Source organism: Clinocottus analis, unplaced genomic scaffold, assembly GCF_023055335.1.
Source record: "Clinocottus analis isolate CAN_PGR_092001 unplaced genomic scaffold, fCliAna1.0.p SCAF_21, whole genome shotgun sequence".
NCBI classification, from domain to species: Eukaryota; Metazoa; Chordata; class Actinopteri; order Perciformes; family Cottidae; genus Clinocottus; species Clinocottus analis.
The window spans coordinates 6,363,474-6,385,554 of record NW_027175943.1 but is presented as its reverse complement, the minus strand read 5'-3'; the positions used below and the strand labels follow the sequence as shown (position 1 = coordinate 6,385,554).

Sequence of the window (22,081 nt, the reverse complement as noted above, 5' to 3'; positions counted from 1 at the left end):
ATAAGGTAAAAGGTTTGCAACAGAACAGATGTGACTTGGACTAAAACACTGAAATAGTTTAAAACATTGAGAGCAGAAAGAGAGGAGGAATTTATAACTTTTCATCTCATATCTTATTATTTTAGGTAAGTACATTCTTACATTTTTGTATAATACTGTCATGAAGTACAAACTAAAAGGGCGATTGTTCTAAGAGTTGATTGTGTGTTCAGGAGGAAATGTAATCTTTTGTTGTGACGTTTTTGTCAGCACCTTCACACCTGTAAAAAACACTGCACTAGTTTACATACAGGAAAGTGATTGACTCTTATTGGGCAAAGGTCAATTAAAGCAAAAGCTTCAAAGAACTTAAATAAATCCATTTTACATTGGTTCATCTACCAATCCATTGTATGCCGGGTATCCAGATCCAGTTTGCATTAATACAAATAAATATATTTCTAAGAATATTTTTTTATATCGTATCGAGAAGTAGTGAAAAAATACATTATTATAAATGATTGTGTATAACACAGAATTCCATTTGTTTTGAGCAATTTGACATAACAAGCCTTCTGTATTCACAGCTAAATATTATAGACTTATCTTTAAACAAATCCTCTTGCTTGGGCAATGAGCATGCAGCTCCCATGCAAAGATAACGCTTTGTAGAACATATGGTAAAACTATACATTAATGAAGAGCACGTCTAAGGTGACATAATATTCTGTGTCACCAGAAGTCCAGAAACAACATGTTACGAGATTAATAGTGTATCTTGGCTCCAAAGTGTACAAAAAGGGTGAAGGCCTTGTCCTCATTGATTGAGTTGGGCCGTGTCAAAAAAAGGTGTAATCTAGTAGTTTATGATGAGCTTCTCTCTTTGGGCGGAAGAAAGAATGAAATTCTTCCAGACTTTCGATTTAAAACCAGGAACTACTATGCTATGTGGCTATTGTAGGCACTACTTCCTAGGCCATGCACACATTGTGATATTTTGAAGTAACATAACTTTTTGGGCAATAATTTGTGATATCCTGCTGCACCTCTGACTGATATCCTAGTTTTGTCTCCAATTAATAGTGTTCTTAAAGATGTTTTGTCCGTATCCATTATAATGGTCGGTGAAACCTTTCTTTGGACGGCGTGTTAAAAATACACTGTTTTGGGTACAAACACACTAGGATCCCTCACTGTAAACCATAATTACGAGTACAGCAGGAGAAAGTAAGAACAAATCTTTAACAACAATTTGATACAGTACTGGTCTTTGCAGCGATCACTTTTCATTCTTCTCATTCATTGAGGCTGAAATTATTTCTTGTAAAGGGAACTGGGACTTTGCCCAAAAACAAATAATAGCCACTGTGACTATTGACCAGTAATAATCAAGTTAGTGATTTGATAAAAAAAATATTTTTTTTAAAAACAAAGGGAAAGATGAAAACAGAAAAAAAGTTGATTGCTGCAGTTATTGTTTTATCCTTTTAAAAAGTATTGAACGTAAAAGGTTTTGATATAATGTGTCTTTAAAAAGGTTTCTGTATTGTTTGATTTTATATTCAGAAAAAAACAAGATGGCCGTCGGAAATATAGTAGTGCTTTTCCTGATTCTGATTGGTAAGTTGTTAAAAGTTGAATCCAAAGCTTTTAAAGGTTCTTCATGAAATACATAAAGTCCTTGGGTAAAGTCTTTGCCAACATCTCATCCAAAGTTTCATTTTTAAGCACATACAACAGTGAAATCAACAACTGCTGCAACAAACACAACAACAACTGCTGGACCAACAACAACAACTGCAGCTCCAACAACAACCACTGCTGCACCTACATCGACAACTGCGGTGCCAACAACTGCGGCCCCAACAACAACAAATGCGGCCCTCACAACAACTGCTGCCACAACAACAACAAGTGCAGCACCAACAACAACTGCAGCACCAACAACAAGTGCAGCCCCCACAACAACAACTGCTGCCACAACAACAACTGCATCCCCGACAACAACAACTGCAGCACCAACAACAACCACTGCGGTCTCCACAACAACTGCATCACCAACAACAACAACTGCAGCCCCAACAACAACAAATGCTGCCACAACAACAACTGCAGCCCCAACAACAACAACTGCAGCACCAACAACAACAACTGCGGCCCCCACAACAACTGCTGCCACAACAACAACTGCTGCCACAACAACTGCATCCCCGACAACAACAACCGCAGCAACAACGACAACCACTGCAGCCCCAACAACAACAACTGCAGCCCCAACAACAACAACTGCAGCACCAACGACAACAACTGCCCCCACAACAACAACTGCTGCCACAACAACAACTGCTGCCCCAACAACAACAACTGCAGCACCAACAACAACAACTGCAGCACCAACAATAACTTCTTCCACAACAACAACTGCTGCCACAACAACAACTGCATCCCCGACAACAACAACTGCGGCCCCAACAACAACAAGTGCAGCATCAACAACAACTGCAGCACCAACAACTGCTGCCACAACAACAACTGCATCCCCGACAACAACAACTGCAGCACCAACAACAACAACTGCTGCCCCAACAACAACAACTGCAGCACCAACAACAACAACTGCTGCCCCAACAACAAGTGCAGCACCAACAACAACAACTGCGGCCCCCACAACAACTGCTGCACCAACAACAACAACTGCGGCCCCCACAACAACAACTGCTGCACCAACAACAACAACTGCATCCCCCACAACAACTGCCGCACCAACAACAACTGCGGCCCCCACAACAACAACTGCTGCCCCAACAACTGCAGCACCAACGACAACAACTGCCCCCACAACAACAACTGCTGCCACAACAACTGATGCCCCAACAACTGCAGCACCAACAACAACCACTGCGGCCCCCACAACAACCACTGCGGTCCCGACAATTACAACTGCTGCACCAACAACAAGTGCAGCATCAACAACAACAACTGCTGCCACAACAACAACTGCAGCACCTACAACAACAACTGCAGCACCAACAACAACCACTGCGGCCCCCACAACAACCACTGCGGCCCCGACAACAACAACTGCTGCACCAACAACAAGTGCAGCATCAACAACAACAACTGCTGCCACAACAACAACTGCAGCACCTACAACAACAACTGCTGCCACAACAACAACTGCTGCCCCAACAACAACAACTGCAGCACCAACAACAACCACTGCGGCCCCTACAACAACAACTGCTGCATCACCAACAACTGCGGCACCAACAAGTGCAGCATCAACAACAACAACTGCGGCCTCTACAACAACTGCTGCCACAACAACAACTGCTGCCCCAACAACAACAACTGCAGCACCAACAACAACAACTGCAGCAACAACAACTGCTGCCACAACTGCATCCCCGACAACAACTGCAGCACCAACAACAACAAATGCGGCCCCCACAACAACAAATGCTGCCACAACAACAACTGCAGCACCAACAACAACAACAGCTGCCCCAACAACAAGTGCAGCACCAACAACAACAACTGCGGCCCCCACAACAACAACTGCTGCACCAACAACAACAACTGCGGCCCCCACACCAACAACTGCTGCACCAACAACAACAACTGCATCCCCAACAACAACTGCCGCACCAACAACTGCGGACCCCACAACAACAACTGCTGCCACAACAACAACTGCTGCCCCAACGACAACAACTGCAGCACCAACAACAACCACTGCGGCCCCTACAACAACAACTGCTGCCACAACAACAACTGCATCCCCGACAACACCAACTGCATCACCAACAACAACAACTGCGGCCCCAACAACAAGTGCAGCATCAACAACAACAACTGCGGCCCCTACAACAACAACTGCTGCCACAACAACAACTGCTGCCCCAACAACAACAACTGCAGCACCAACAACAACAACTGCAGCAACAACAACTGCTGCCACAACTGCATCACCGACAACAACTGCAGCACCAACAACAACAAATGCGGCCCCCACAACAACAAATGCTGCCACAACAACAACTGCAGCACCAACAACAACAACTGCTGCCCCAACAACAAGTGCAGCACCAACAACAACAACAACAACTGCGGCCCCCACAACAACAACTGCTGCCCCAACAACAACAAGTGCAGCAACAACAACAACAACTGCAGCACCAACAACAACCACTGCGGCCCCTACAACAACAACTGCTGCCACAACAACAACTGCATCCCCGACAACACCAACTGCAGCAACAACAACAACCACTGCGGCCCCCACAACAACCACTGCGGCCCCGACAACAACAACTGCTGCACCAACAACAAGTGCAGCATCAACAACAACAACTGCTGCCACAACAACAACTGCAGCACCTACAACAACAACTGCTGCCACAACAACAACTGCTGCCCCAACAACAACAACTGCAGCACCAACAACAACCACTGCGGCCCCTACAACAACAACTGCTGCATCACCAACAACTGCGGCACCAACAACAAGTGCAGCATCAACAACAACAACTGCGGCCCCTACAACAACTGCTGCCACAACAACAACTGCTGCCCAAACAACAACAACTGCAGCACCAACAACAACAACTGCAGCAACAACAACTGCTGCCACAACTGCATCCCCGACAACAACTGCAGCACCAACAACAACAAATGCGGCCCCCACAACAACAAATGCTGCCACAACAACAACTGCAGCACCAACAACAACAACAGCTGCCCCAACAACAAGTGCAGCACCAACAACAACAACTGCGGCCCCCACAACAACAACTGCTGCACCAACAACAACAACTGCATCCCCAACAACAACTGCCGCACCAACAACAACTGCGGACCCCACAACAACAACTGCTGCCACAACAACAACTGCTGCCCCAACAACAACAACTGCAGCACCAACAACAACCACTGCGGCCCCTACAACAACAACTGCTGCCACAACAACAACTGCATCCCCGACAACACCAACTGCATCACCAACAACAACAACTGCGGCCCCAACAACAACAAGTGCAGCACCAACAACAACTGCCGCCCCAACAACAACAACTGCATCACCAACAACAACTGCAGCACCAACAACAACAACTGCAGCACCAACAACAACAACTGCAGCACCAACAATAACTTCTTCCACAACAACAACTGCATCCCCGACAACAACCACTGCGGCCCCTACAACAACAACTGCTGCATCACCAACAACTGCGGCCCCAACAACAAGTGCAGCATCAACAACAACAACTGCGGCCCCTACAACAACAACTGCTGCCACAACAACAACTGCTGCCCCAACAACAACAACTGCAGCACCAACAACAACAACTGCAGCAACAACAACTGCTGCCACAACTGCATCCCCGACAACAACTGCAGCACCAACAACAACAAATGCGGCCCCCACAACAACAAATGCTGCCACAACAACAACTGCAGCACCAACAACAACAACTGCTGCCCCAACAACAAGTGCAGCACCAACAACAACAACAACTGCGGCCCCCACAACAACAACTGCTGCCCCAACAACAACAAGTGCAGCAACAACAACAACAACTGCTGCCACAACAACAACTGCATCCCTGACAACACCAACTGCATCACCAACAACAACAACTGCGGCCCCAACAACAAGTGCAGCACCAACAACAACTGCCGCCCCCACAACAACTGCTGCCACAACAACAACAACTGCATCACCAACAACAACTGCAGCACCAACAACAACAACTGCAGCACCAACAATAACTTCTTCCACAACAACAACTGCATCCCCGACAACAACTGCGGCCCCAACAACAACAAGTGCAGCATCAACAACAACAAATGAGGCCCCCACAACAACAACTGCTGCGACAACAACAACTGCTGCCCCAACAACAACAACTGCTGCCACAACAACAACTGCTGCCCCAACAACAACTGCAGCACCAACAACAACAACTGCAGCACGAACAACTGCTGCCACAACAACAACTGCATCCCCGACAACAACAACTGCAGCACCAACAACAACAACTGCTGCCCCAACAACAAGTGCAGCACCAACAACAACAACTGCGGCCCCCACAACAACAACTGCTGCACCAACAACAACAACAACTGCGGCCCCCACAACAACAACTGCTGCACCAACAACAACAACTGCATCCCCCACAACAACTGCCGCACCAACAACAACTGCGGCCCCCACAACAACAACTGCTGCCCCAACAACAACAACTGCAGCACCAACAACAACCACTGCGGCCCCCACAACAACAACTGCTGCCCCAACAACAACAACTGCAGCACCTACAACAACAACTGCTGCCACAACAACAACTGCTGCCCCAACAACAACAACTGCAGCACCAACAACAACCACTGCGGCCCCTACAACAACAACTGCTGCATCACCAACAACTGCGGCACCAACAACAAGTGCAGCATCAACAACAACAACTGCGGCCCCTACAACAACAACTGCTGCCACAACAACAACTGCTGCCCCAACAACAACAACTGCAGCACCAACAACAACAACTGCAGCAACAACAACTGCTGCCACAACTGCATCCCCGACAACAACTGCAGCACCAACAACAACAAATGCGGCCCCCACAACAACAAATGCTGCCACAACAACAACTGCTGCCCCAACAACAACAACTGCAGCACCAACAACAACAACTGCAGCAACAACAACTGCTGCCACAACTGCATCCCCGACAACAACTGCAGCACCAACAACAACAAATGCGGCCCCCACAACAACAAATGCTGCCACAACAACAACTGCAGCACCAACAACAACAACAGCTGCCCCAACAACAAGTGCAGCACCAACAACAACAACTGCGGCCCCCACAACAACAACTGCTGCACCAACAACAACAACTGCGGCCCCCACACCAACAACTGCTGCACCAACAACAACAACTGCATCCCCAACAACAACTGCCGCACCAACAACAACTGCGGACCCCACAACAACAACTGCTGCCACAACAACAACTGCTGCCCCAACAACAACAACTGCAGCACCAACAACAACCACTGCGGCCCCTACAACAACAACTGCTGCCACAACAACAACTGCATCCCCGACAACACCAACTGCATCACCAACAACAACAACTGCGGCCCCAACAACAACAAGTGCAGCACCAACAACAACTGCCGCCCCAACAACAACAACTGCATCACCAACAACAACTGCAGCACCAACAACAACAACTGCAGCACCAACAACAACAACTGCAGCACCAACAATAACTTCTTCCACAACAACAACTGCATCCCCGACAACAACCACTGCGGCCCCTACAACAACAACTGCTGCATCACCAACAACTGCGGCCCCAACAACAAGTGCAGCATCAACAACAACAACTGCGGCCCCTACAACAACAACTGCTGCCACAACAACAACTGCTGCCCCAACAACAACAACTGCAGCACCAACAACAACAACTGCAGCAACAACAACTGCTGCCACAACTGCATCCCCGACAACAACTGCAGCACCAACAACAACAAATGCGGCCCCCACAACAACAAATGCTGCCACAACAACAACTGCAGCACCAACAACAACAACTGCTGCCCCAACAACAAGTGCAGCACCAACAACAACAACAACTGCGGCCCCCACAACAACAACTGCTGCCCCAACAACAACAAGTGCAGCAACAACAACAACAACTGCAGCACCAACAACAACCACTGCGGCCCCTACAACAACAACTGCTGCCACAACAACAACTGCATCCCTGACAACACCAACTGCATCACCAACAACAACAACTGCGGCCCCAACAACAACAAGTGCAGCACCAACAACAACTGCCGCCCCCACAACAACTGCTGCCACAACAACAACAACTGCATCACCAACAACAACTGCAGCACCAACAACAACAACTGCAGCACCAACAATAACTTCTTCCACAACAACAACTGCATCCCCGACAACAACTGCGGCCCCAACAACAACAAGTGCAGCATCAACAACAACAAATGAGGCCCCCACAACAACAACTGCTGCGACAACAACAACTGCTGCCCCAACAACAACAACTGCTGCCACAACAACAACTGCTGCCCCAACAACAAGTGCAGCACCAACAACAACAACTGCAGCACGAACAACTGCTGCCACAACAACAACTGCATCCCCGACAACAACAACTGCAGCACCAACAACAACAACTGCTGCCCCAACAACAAGTGCAGCACCAACAACAACAACTGCGGCCCCCACAACAACAACTGCTGCACCAACAACAACAACAACTGCGGCCCCCACAACAACAACTGCTGCACCAACAACAACAACTGCATCCCCCACAACAACTGCCGCACCAACAACAACTGCGGCCCCCACAACAACAACTGCTGCCACAACAACAACTGCTGCCCCAACAACAACAACTGCAGCACCAACAACAACCACTGCGGCCCCCACAACAACAACTGCTGCCCCAACAACAACAACTGCAGCACCTACAACAACAACTGCTGCCACAGCATCAACAACAACAACTGCAGCAACAACAACTGCTGCCACAACTGCATCCCCAACAACAACTGCAGCACCAACAACAACAAATGCGGCCCCCACAACAACAAATGCTGCCACAACAACAACTGCAGCACCAACAACAACAACTGCTGCCCCAACAACAAGTGCAGCACCAACAACAACAACTGCGGCCCCCACAACAACAACTGCTGCACCAACAACAACAACTGCGGCCCCCACAACAACAACTGCTGCACCAACAACAACTGCTGCCACAACAACAACTGCATCCCCGACAACACCAACTGCAGCAACAACAACAACAACTGCTGCCCCAACAACAACAACTGCTGCCACAACAACAACTGCTGCCCCAACAACAACTGCAGCACCAACAACAACAACTGCAGCACCAACAACTGCTGCCACAACAACAACTGCATCCCCGACAACAACAACTGCAGCACCAACAACAACAACTGCTGCCCCAACAACAACAACTGCATCCCCCACAACAACTGCCGCACCAACAACAACTGCGGCCCCCACAACAACAACTGCTGCCACAACAACAACTGCTGCCCCAACAACAACAACTGCAGCACCAACAACAACCACTGCGGCCCCCACAACAACAACTGCTGCCCCAACAACAACAACAACAACTGCAGCACCAACAACAACAACAACTGCGGCCCCCACAACAACAACTGCTGCACCAACAACAACAACTGCAGCACCAACAACAACAACTGCTGCCCCAACAACAAGTGCAGCACCAACAACAACAACTGCGGCCCCCACAACAACAACTGCTGCACCAACAACAACCACTGCGGCCCCCACAACAACAACTGCTGCCCCAACAACAACAACAACAACTGCAGCACCAACAACAACAACAACTGCGGCCCCCACAACAACAACTGCTGCCCCAACAACAACAACTGCAGCACCAACAACAACCACTGCGGCCCCTACAACTACAAATGCTGCCACAACAACAACTGCTGCCCCAACAACAACTGCAGCCCCAACAACAACAACTGCAGCACGAACAACTGCTGCCACAACAACAACTGCATCCCTGACAACAACAACTGCAGCACCAACAACAACAACTGCTGCCCCAACAACAAGTGCAGCACCAACAACAACAACTGCGGCCCCCACAACAACAACTGCTGCACCAACAACAGCAACAACTGCGGCCCCCACAACAACAACTGCTGCACCAACAACAACAACTGCATCCCCCACAACAACTGCCGCACCAACAACAACTTCGGCCCCCACAACAACAACTGCTGCCACAACAACAACTGCTGCCCCAACAACAACAACTGCAGCACCAACAACAACCACTGCGGCCCCCACAACAACAACTGCTGCCCCAACAACAACAACAACTGCAGCACCAACAACAACAACAACTGCGGCCCCCACAACAACAACTGCTGCACCAACAACAACAACTGCATCCCCAACAACAACAACTGCAGCACCAACAACAACAACTGCGCCTACAACAACAACGGCGCCCACAACAACAACTGCTGCCCCAACAACAAGTGCAGCACCAACAACAACAACTGCAGCACCAACAACAACCACTGCGGCCCCCACAACAACAACTGCTGCCCCAACAACAACTGCAGCACCAACAACAACAACAACTGCGGCCCCCACAACAACAACTGCTGCACCAACAACAACAACTGCATCCCCCACAACAACTGCGGCCCCCACAACAACAACTGCTGCCACAACAACAACTGCTGCCCCAACAACAACAACTGCAGCACCAACAACAACCACTGCGGCCCCCACAACAACAACTGCTGCCCCAACAACAACAACTGCAGCACCAACAACAACTGCAGCACCAACGACAACAACTGCCCCCACAACAACAACTGCTGCCACAACAACTGATGCCCCAACAACTGCAGCACCAACAACAACCACTGCGGCCCCCACAACAACCACTGCGGCCCCGACAACAACAACTGCTGCACCAACAACAAGTGCAGCATCAACAACAACAACTGCTGCCACAACAACAACTGCAGCACCAACAACAACAACTGCAGCACCAACAACAACCACTGCGGCCCCTACAACAACAACTGCTGCATCACCAACAACTGCGGCACCAACAACAAGTGCAGCATCAACAACAACAACAACTGCGGCCCCTACAACAACTGCTGCCACAACAACAACTGCTGCCCCAACAACAACAACTGCAGCACCAACAACAACAACTGCAGCAACAACAACTGCTGCCACAACTGCATCCCCGACAACAACTGCAGCACGTACAACAACAAATGCGGCCCCCACAACAACAAATGCTGCCACAACAACAACTGCAGCACCAACAACAACAACTGCTGCCCCAACAACAAGTGCAGCACCAACAACAACAACTGCGGCCCCCACAACAACAACTGCAGCATCAACAACAACAACAACTGCAGCACCAACAACAACAACTGCGGCACCAACAACAACAACTGCAGCACCAACAACAACAACTGCGGCCCCCACAACAACAACGGCTGCCACGACAACAACTGCATCCCCAACAACAACAACTGCAGCACCAACAACAATTGCGGCCCCCACAACAACAACTGCTGCCCCAACAACAACAACTGCAGCACCAACAACAACAACTGCAGCACCAACAACAACAACTGCGGCCCCCACAACAACAACGGCTGCCACGACAACAACTGCATCCCCAACAACAACAACTGCACCCTCAACAACAACAACTGCAGCACCAACAACAACAACTGCGGCCCCCACAACAACAACGGCTGCCACGACAACAACTGCATCCCCAACAACAACAAGTGCAGCACCAACAACAACAACTGCGGCCCCCACAACAACAACTGCAGCATCAACAACAACAACAACTGCAGCACCAACAACAACAACTGCGGCACCAACAACAACAACTGCGGCCCCCACAACAACAACGGCTGCCACGACAACAACTGCATCCCCAACAACAACAACTGCAGCACCAACAACAATTGCGGCCCCCACAACAACAACTGCTGCCCCAACAACAACAACTGCAGCACCAACAACAACAACTGCAGCACCAACAACAACAACTGCGGCCCCCACAACAACAACGGCTGCCACGACAACAACTGCAGCACCAACAACAACAACTGCGGCCCCCACAACAACCAGTGCAGCACCAACAACAACAACTGCGGCCCCCACAACAACAACTGCAACCCCAACAACAACTGCAGCACCAACAACAACTGCGACCCCAACTACAACAACTGCTGCCCCAACAACAACTGCGGCACCAACAACAACAACTGCAGCACCAACAACAACAACTGTAGCACTAACAACAACAACTGTGGCCCCCACAACAACTGCAGCACCAACAACAACCACTGCAGCCCCCACAACAACAACTGTTGCCCCAACAACAACAAGTGCAGCACCAACAACTGTGGCCCCCACAACAACAAGTGCAGCACCAACATCAACAACTGCGGCACCTACAACAACCACTGCGGCCCCCACAACAACAACTGCTGCCCCAACAACAACAACTGCAGCACCAACAACAACAACAACAACTGCAGCACCAACAACAACAACTGCAGCACCAACAACAACAACAACTGCAGCACCAACAACAACAACTGCGGCCCCCACAACAACAACGGCTGCCACGACAACAACTGCATCCCCAACAACAACAACTGCACCCTCAACAACAACAACTGCAGCACCAACAACAACAACAACTGCAGCACCAACAACAACAACTGCTGCCCCAACTACAACAACTGCTGCCCCAACAACAACAACTGCAGCACCAACAACAACCACTGCGGCCCCCACAACAACAACTGCTGCCCCAACAACAACAACAACTGCAATACCAACAACAACAACTGCGGCCCCCACAACAACAACTGCTGCACCAACAACAACAACTGCAGCACCAACAACAACAACAACTGCAGCACCAACAACAACAACTGCAGCACCAACAACAACAACAACTGCAGCACCAACAACAACAACTGCGGCCCCCACAACAACAACGGCTGCCACGACAACAACTGCATCCCCAACAACAACAACTGCAGCACCAACAACAACTGCGGCCCCCACAACAACAACTGCTGCCCCAACAACAACAACTGCAGCACCAACAACAACAACAACTGCAGCACCAACAACAACAACTGCGGCCCCCACAACAACAACGGCTGCCACGACAACAACTGCATCCCCAACAACAACAACTGCACCCTCAACAACAACAACTGAAGCAGCAACAACAACAACAACTGCAGCACCAACAACAACAACTGCGGCCCCCACAACAACAACGGCTGCCACAACAACAACTGCATCCCCGACAACAACAACTGCTGCCACAACAACAACAACTGCAGCACCACCAACAACAACTGCAGCACCAACAACAACTGCGACCCCAACTACAACAACTGCTGCCCCAACAACAACTGCGGCACCTACAACAACAAGTGCAGCACCAACAACTGCAGCACCAACAACAACCACTGCGGCCCCCACAACAACAACTGCTGCCCCAACAACAACAGGTGCAGCACCAACAACAACAACTGCGGCCCCCACAACAACCAGTGCAGCACCAACAACGACAACTGCGGCCCCGACAACAACAACTGCTGTCCCAGCAACAACAACAACTGCAGCCCCCACAACAACAACTGCTGTCCCAGCAACAACAACAACTGCATCCCCAACAACAACTGCAGCACCAACAACAACCACTGCGGCCCCCGCAACAACAACTGCGGCCCCCACAACAACCAGTGCAGCACCAACAACAACTGCGGCCCCCACAACAACAACTGCTGCCACAACAACTGCTGCCCCAACAACAACTGCATCCCCAACAACAACTGCGACCCCAACTACAACAACTGCTGCCCCAACAACAACTGCGGCACCTACAACAACAAGTGCAGCACCAACAACAACAACTGCAGCACCAACAACAACCACTGCGGCCCCCACAACAACAACTGCTGCCCCAACAACAACAAGTGCAGCACCAACAACAACTGTGGCCCCCACAACAACCAGTGCAGCACCAACAACAACAACTGCGGCCCCCACAACAACAACTGCAACCCCAACAACAACTGCAGCACCAACAACAACTGCGACCCCAACTACAACAACTGCTGCACCAACAACAACTGCGGCACCTACAACAACAAGTGCAGCACCACCAACAACAACTGCGGCACCTACAACAACAAATGCGGCCCCCACAACAACAACTGCTGCCCCAACAACAACAACTGCATCCCCAACAACTGCAGCACCAACAACAACCACTGCGGCCCCCGCAACAACAACTGCTGCCCCAACAACAACCAGTGCAGCACCAACAACAACAACAACTGCGGGCCCCACAACAACAACTGCTGCCACAACAACTGCTGCCCCAACAACAACTGCATCCCCAACAACAACAACTGCAGCACCAACAACAACTGCGACCCCAACTACAACAACTGCTGCCCCAACAACAACTGCGGCACCAACAACAACAACTGCAGCACCAACAACAACAACTGCAGCACCAACAACAACCACTGCGGCCCCCACAACAACAACTGCTGCCCCAACAACAACAAGTGCAGCACCAACAACAACAACTGCGGCCCCCACAACAACCAGTGCAGCACCAACAACAACAACTGCGGCCCCCACAACAACAACTGCAACCCCAACAACAACTGCAGCACCAACAACAACTGCGACCCCAACTACAACAACTGCTGCCCCAACAACAACTGCGGCACCAACAACAACAACTGCAGCACCAACAACAACAACTGTAGCACTAACAACAACAACTGTGGCCCCCACAACAACTGCAGCACCAACAACAACCACTGCAGCCCCCACAACAACAACTGTTGCCCCAACAACAACAAGTGCAGCACCAACAACTGTGGCCCCCACAACAACAAGTGCAGCACCAACATCAACAACTGCGGCACCTACAACAACCACTGCGGCCCCCACAACAACAACTGCTGCCCCAACAACAACAACTGCAGCACCAACAACAACAACAACAACTGCAGCACCAACAACAACAACTGCAGCACCAACAACAACAACAACTGCAGCACCAACAACAACAACTGCGGCCCCCACAACAACAACGGCTGCCACGACAACAACTGCATCCCCAACAACAACAACTGCACCCTCAACAACAACAACTGCAGCACCAACAACAACAACAACTGCAGCACCAACAACAACAACTGCTGCCCCAACTACAACAACTGCTGCCCCAACAACAACAACTGCAGCACCAACAACAACCACTGCGGCCCCCACAACAACAACTGCTGCCCCAACAACAACAACAACAACTGCAATACCAACAACAACAACTGCGGCCCCCACAACAACAACTGCTGCACCAACAACAACAACTGCAGCACCAACAACAACAACAACTGCAGCACCAACAACAACAACTGCAGCACCAACAACAACAACAACTGCAGCACCAACAACAACAACAACTGCAACACCAACAACAACAACAACTGCAGCACCAACAACAACAACAACTGCAGCACCAACAACAACAACTGCGGCCCCCACAACAACAACGGCTGCCACGACAACAACTGCATCCCCAACAACAACAACTGCACCCTCAACAACAACAACTGAAGCAGCAACAACAACAACAACTGCAGCACCAACAACAACAACTGCGGCCCCCACAATAACAACGGCTGCCACAACAACAACTGCATCCCCGACAACAACAACTGCTGCCACAACAACAACAACTGCAGCACCAACAACAACAACTGCAGCACCAACAACAACTGCGACCCCAACTACAACAACTGCTGCCCCAACAACAACTGCGGCACCTACAACAACAAGTGCAGCACCAACAACTGCAGCACCAACAACAACCACTGCGGCCCCCACAACAACAACTGCTGCCCCAACAACAACAGGTGCAGCACCAACAACAACAACTGCTGCCCCAACAACAACAGGTGCAGCACCAACAACAACAACTGCAACCCCAACAACAACTGCAGCACCAACAACAACTGCGACCCCAACTACAACAACTGCTGCACCAACAACAACTGCGGCACCTACAACAACAAGTGCAGCACCACCAACAACAACTGCGGCACCTACAACAACAAATGCGGCCCCCACAACAACAACTGCTGCCCCAACAACAACAACTGCATCCCCAACAACTGCAGCACCAACAACAACCACTGCGGCCCCCGCAACAACAACTGCTGCCCCAACAACAACCAGTGCAGCACCAACAACAACAACAACTGCGGGCCCCACAACAACAACTGCTGCCACAACAACTGCTGCCCCAACAACAACTGCATCCCCAACAACAACAACTGCAGCACCAACAACAACTGCGACCCCAACTACAACAACTGCTGCCCCAACAACAACTGCGGCACCAACAACAACAACTGCAGCACCAACAACAACAACTGCAGCACCAACAACAACCACTGCGGCCCCCACAACAACAACTGCTGCCCCAACAACAACAAGTGCAGCACCAACAACAACAACTGCGGCCCCCACAACAACCAGTGCAGCACCAACAACAACAACTGCGGCCCCCACAACAACAACTGCAACCCCAACAACAACTGCAGCACCAACAACAACTGCGACCCCAACTACAACAACTGCTGCCCCAACAACAACTGCGGCACCAACAACAACAACTGCAGCACCAACAACAACAACTGTAGCACTAACAACAACAACTGTGGCCCCCACAACAACTGCAGCACCAACAACAACCACTGCAGCCCCCACAACAACAACTGTTGCCCCAACAACAACAAGTGCAGCACCAACAACTGTGGCCCCCACAACAACAAGTGCAGCACCAACATCAACAACTGCGGCACCTACAACAACCACTGCGGCCCCCACAACAACAACTGCTGCCCCAACAACAACAACTGCAGCACCAACAACAACAACAACAACTGCAGCACCAACAACAACAACAACTGCAGCACCAACAACAACAACTGCGGCCCCCACAACAACAACGGCTGCCACGACAACAACTGCATCCCCAACAACAACAACTGCACCCTCAACAACAACAACTGCAGCACCAACAACAACAACAACTGCAGCACCAACAACAACAACTGCTGCCCCAACTACAACAACTGCTGCCCCAACAACAACAACTGCAGCACCAACAACAACCACTGCGGCCCCCACAACAACAACTGCTGCCCCAACAACAACAACAACAACTGCAATACCAACAACAACAACTGCGGCCCCCACAACAACAACTGCTGCACCAACAACAACAACTGCAGCACCAACAACAACAACAACTGCAGCACCAACAACAACAACTGCAGCACCAACAACAACAACAACTGCAGCACCAACAACAACAACAACTGCAACACCAACAACAACAACAACTGCAGCACCAACAACAACAACAACTGCAGCACCAACAACAACAACTGCGGCCCCCACAACAACAACGGCTGCCACGACAACAACTGCATCCCCAACAACAACAACTGCACCCTCAACAACAACAACTGAAGCAGCAACAACAACAACAACTGCAGCACCAACAACAACAACTGCGGCCCCCACAATAACAACGGCTGCCACAACAACAACTGCATCCCCGACAACAACAACTGCTGCCACAACAACAACAACTGCAGCACCAACAACAACAACTGCAGCACCAACAACAACTGCGACCCCAACTACAACAACTGCTGCCCCAACAACAACTGCGGCACCTACAACAACAAGTGCAGCACCAACAACTGCAGCACCAACAACAACCACTGCGGCCCCCACAACAACAACTGCTGCCCCAACAACAACAGGTGCAGCACCAACAACAACAACTGCGGCCCCCACAACAACCAGTGCAGCACCAACAACGACAACTGCGGCCCCGACAACAACAACTGCTGTCCCAGCAACAACAACAACTGCAGCCCCCACAACAACAACTGCTGTCCCAGCAACAACAACAACTGCATCCCCAACAACAACTGCAGCACCAACAACAACCATTGCGGCCCCCGCAACAACAACTGCGGCCCCCACAACAACCAGTGCAGCACCAACAACAACTGCGGCCCCCACAACAACAACTGCTGCCACAACAACTGCTGCCCCAACAACAACTGCATCCCCAACAACAACTGCGACCCCAACTACAACAACTGCTGCCCCAACAACAACTGCGGCACCTACAACAACAAGTGCAGCACCAACAACAACAACTGCAGCACCAACAACAACCACTGCGGCCCCCACAACAACAACTGCTGCCCCAACAACAACAAGTGCAGCACCAACAACAACTGTGGCCCCCACAACAACCAGTGCAGCACCAACAACAACAACTGCGGCCCCCACAACAACAACTGCAACCCCAACAACAACTGCAGCACCAACAACAACTGCGACCCCAACTACAACAACTGCTGCACCAACAACAACTGCGGCACCTACAACAACAAGTGCAGCACCACCAACAACAACTGCGGCACCTACAACAACAAATGCGGCCCCCACAACAACAACTGCTGCCCCAACAACAACAACTGCATCCCCAACAACTGCAGCACCAACAACAACCACTGCGGCCCCCGCAACAACAACTGCTGCCCCAACAACAACCAGTGCAGCACCAACAACAACAACAACTGCGGGCCCCACAACAACAACTGCTGCCACAACAACTGCTGCCCCAACAACAACTGCATCCCCAACAACAACAACTGCAGCACCAACAACAACTGCGACCCCAACTACAACTGCGGCACCAACAACAACAACTGCAGCACCAACAACAACAACTGTAGCACTAACAACAACAACTGTGGCCCCCACAACAACTGCAGCACCAACAACAACAACTGCAGCACCAACAACAACTGCGACCCCAACTACAACTGCGGCACCAACAACAACAACTGCAGCACCAACAACAACAACTGTAGCACTAACAACAACAACTGTGGCCCCCACAACAACTGCTGCACCAACAACAACAACTGCAGCACCAACAACAACAACTGCAGCACCAACAACAACAACAACTGCAGCACCAACAACAACAACTGCGGCCCCCACAACAACAACGGCTGCCACGACAACAACTGCATCCCCAACAACAACAACTGCAGCACCAACAACAACTGCGGCCCCCACAACAACAAATGCTGCCCCAACAACAACAACTGCAGCACCAACAACAACAACAACTGCAGCACCAACAACAACAACTGCGGCCCCCACAACAACAACGGCTGCCACAACAACAACTGCATCCCCGACAACAACAACTGCTGCCACAACAACAACAACTGCAGCACCACCAACAACAACTGCAGCACCAACAACAACTGCGACCCCAACTACAACAACTGCTGCCCCAACAACAACTGCGGCACCTACAACAACAAGTGCAGCACCAACAACTGCAGCACCAACAACAACCACTGCGGCCCCCACAACAACAACTGCTGCCCCAACAACAACAGGTGCAGCACCAACAACAACAACTGCGGCCCCCACAACAACCAGTGCAGCACCAACAACGACAACTGCGGCCCCGACAACAACAACTGCTGTCCCAGCAACAACAACAACTGCAGCCCCCACAACAACAACTGCTGTCCCAGCAACAACAACAACTGCATCCCCAACAACAACTGCAGCACCAACAACAACCACTGCGGCCCCCGCAACAACAACTGCGGCCCCCACAACAACCAGTGCAGCACCAACAACAACTGCGGCCCCCACAACAACAACTGCTGCCACAACAACTGCTGCCCCAACAACAACTGCATCCCCAACAACAACTGCGACCCCAACTACAACAACTGCTGCCCCAACAACAACTGCGGCACCTACAACAACAAGTGCAGCACCAACAACAACAACTGCAGCACCAACAACAACCACTGCGGCCCCCACAACAACAACTGCTGCCCCAACAACAACAAGTGCAGCACCAACAACAACTGTGGCCCCCACAACAACCAGTGCAGCACCAACAACAACAACTGCGGCCCCCACAACAACAACTGCAACCCCAACAACAACTGCAGCACCAACAACAACTGCGACCCCAACTACAACAACTGCTGCACCAACAACAACTGCGGCACCTACAACAACAAGTGCAGCACCACCAACAACAACTGCGGCACCTACAACAACAAATGCGGCCCCCACAACAACAACTGCTGCCCCAACAACAACAACTGCATCCCCAACAACTGCAGCACCAACAACAACCACTGCGGCCCCCGCAACAACAACTGCTGCCCCAACAACAACCAGTGCAGCACCAACAACAACAACAACTGCGGGCCCCACAACAACAACTGCTGCCACAACAACTGCTGCCCCAACAACAACTGCATCCCCAACAACAACAACTGCAGCACCAACAACAACTGCGACCCCAACTACAACAACTGCTGCCCCAACAACAACTGCGGCACCTACAACAACAAGTGCAGCACCAACAACAACAACTGCAGCACCAACAACAACCACTGCGGCCCCCACAACAACAACTGCTGCCCCAACAACAACAAGTGCAGCACCAACAACAACTGTGGCCCCCACAACAACCAGTGCAGCACCAACAACAACAACTGCGGCCCCCACAACAACAACTGCAACCCCAACAACAACTGCAGCACCAACAACAACTGCGACCCCAACTACAACAACTGCTGCACCAACAACAACTGCGGCACCTACAACAACAAGTGCAGCACCACCAACAACAACTGCGGCACCTACAACAACAAATGCGGCCCCCACAACAACAACTGCTGCCCCAACAACAACAACTGCATCCCCAACAACTGCAGTACCAACAACAACCACTGCGGCCCCCGCAACAACAACTGCTGCCCCAACAACAACCAGTGCAGCACCAACAACAACAACAACTGCGGGCCCCACAACAACAACTGCTGCCACAACAACTGCTGCCCCAACAACAACTGCATCCCCAACAACAACAACTGCAGCACCAACAACAACTGCGACCCCAACTACAACTGCGGCACCAACAACAACAACTGCAGCACCAACAACAACAACTGTAGCACTAACAACAACAACTGTGGCCCCCACAACAACTGCAGCACCAACAACAACCACTGCAGCCCCCACAACAACAACTGTTGCCCCAACAACAACAAGTGCAGCACCAACAACTGTGGCCCCCACAACAACAAGTGCAGCACCAACAACAACAACTGCGGCACCTACAACAACCACTGCGGCCCCCACAACAACAACTGCTGCCCCAACAACAACAACTGCAGCACCAACAACAACAACTGCTGCCCCAACAACAAGTGCAGCACCAACAACAACAACTGCGGCCCCCACAACAACAAGTGCAGCACCAACAACAACAACTGCGGCCCCTACAACAACCAGCGCAGCACCAACAACTGCGGCCCCCACAACAACTGCTACCATAACAACAACTGATGCCCCAACAACAACAACTGCAGCACCAACAACAACAACTGCGGCCCCCACAACAACAACTGCTGTCCCAGCAACAACTGCTGCCCCAACAACAACTGCAGCACCAACAACAACTGCAGCACCAACAACAACTGCGACCCCAACTACAACAACTGCTGCCCCAACAACAACTGCGGCACCTACAACAACAAGTGCAGCACCAACAACAACAACTGCAGCACCAACAACAACCACTGCGGCCCCCACAATAACAACTGCTGCCCCAACAACAACAAGTGCAGCACCAATAACAACAACTGCAGCACCAACAACAACTCCTGCTGCAACAACATCTCCAGTGGCAACAACTACAGGAGTAACAACAACTGCGGCTGCAACAACCACTCAGGGAGAAACAACAACTCCGGCGGCAACAACAACTCCTGCTGCAACAACATCTCTAGTGGCAACAACTACAGGAGTAACAACAATTCCGGGAGCAACAACAACTGCGGCAGCAACAACAACTGAGGCAGCAACAACAACTCCAGTAGCAACAACAACTCCCACCGCAACAACAACTCCGGGATTAACAACAATTACGGCTGCAACAACAACTACCGCTGCAACAACCACTCGGGGAGAAACAACAACTCCGGCAGCAACAACTACAGTAACAACAACTGAAGCTCCCGCAACAGTTGTGGTTGTTGCAACAGACTTGCAAGAACCATTTGTAGAACCGCTCAGTGATAATACCAGCCCGGAATTCAAAGCTCTTGAAACAAGAGTTGTAGCTGTGGTTAGTACTCACTCTTATTATTTTTCTGTCTCTTGCTTTTGCAGTTTTTCATTTAATTTGGAGATTACTGTATGTTGTGGTTGATCATATTTGGTATTTTATTTTTTTCCTACAGATTGATGCTATCTACAGAATCAGATTTGGCAATCGTTTGATCA

General features: G+C 50.7%; 2 protein-coding genes across 2 annotated transcripts in view; both read left to right on the top strand.

The window, feature by feature from the left end:
- Window positions 1-14,840: 14,840 nt before the first annotated feature.
- LOC137792588 (integumentary mucin C.1-like) lies at window positions 14,841-21,652 on the top strand (the record flags this gene model as incomplete). Its single annotated transcript, XM_068588326.1, has 2 exons — window positions 14,841-15,371; window positions 21,419-21,652. Coding segments are annotated over 2 exons (765 nt in total), but the record flags the coding sequence as incomplete, so codon positions are not given.
- LOC137792524 (soluble scavenger receptor cysteine-rich domain-containing protein SSC5D-like) overlaps window positions 20,959-22,081 on the top strand; it is a 3,353-nt gene continuing 2,230 nt past the window's right edge. Inside the window, exons 1-2 of the mRNA XM_068588257.1 lie at window positions 20,959-21,923; window positions 22,039-22,081. The exon at window positions 22,039-22,081 is cut by the window's right edge and continues 22 nt beyond it. The gene's annotated coding sequence lies outside the window, so the exon portion shown is untranslated. The remainder of the gene's footprint in view (window positions 21,924-22,038) is intronic.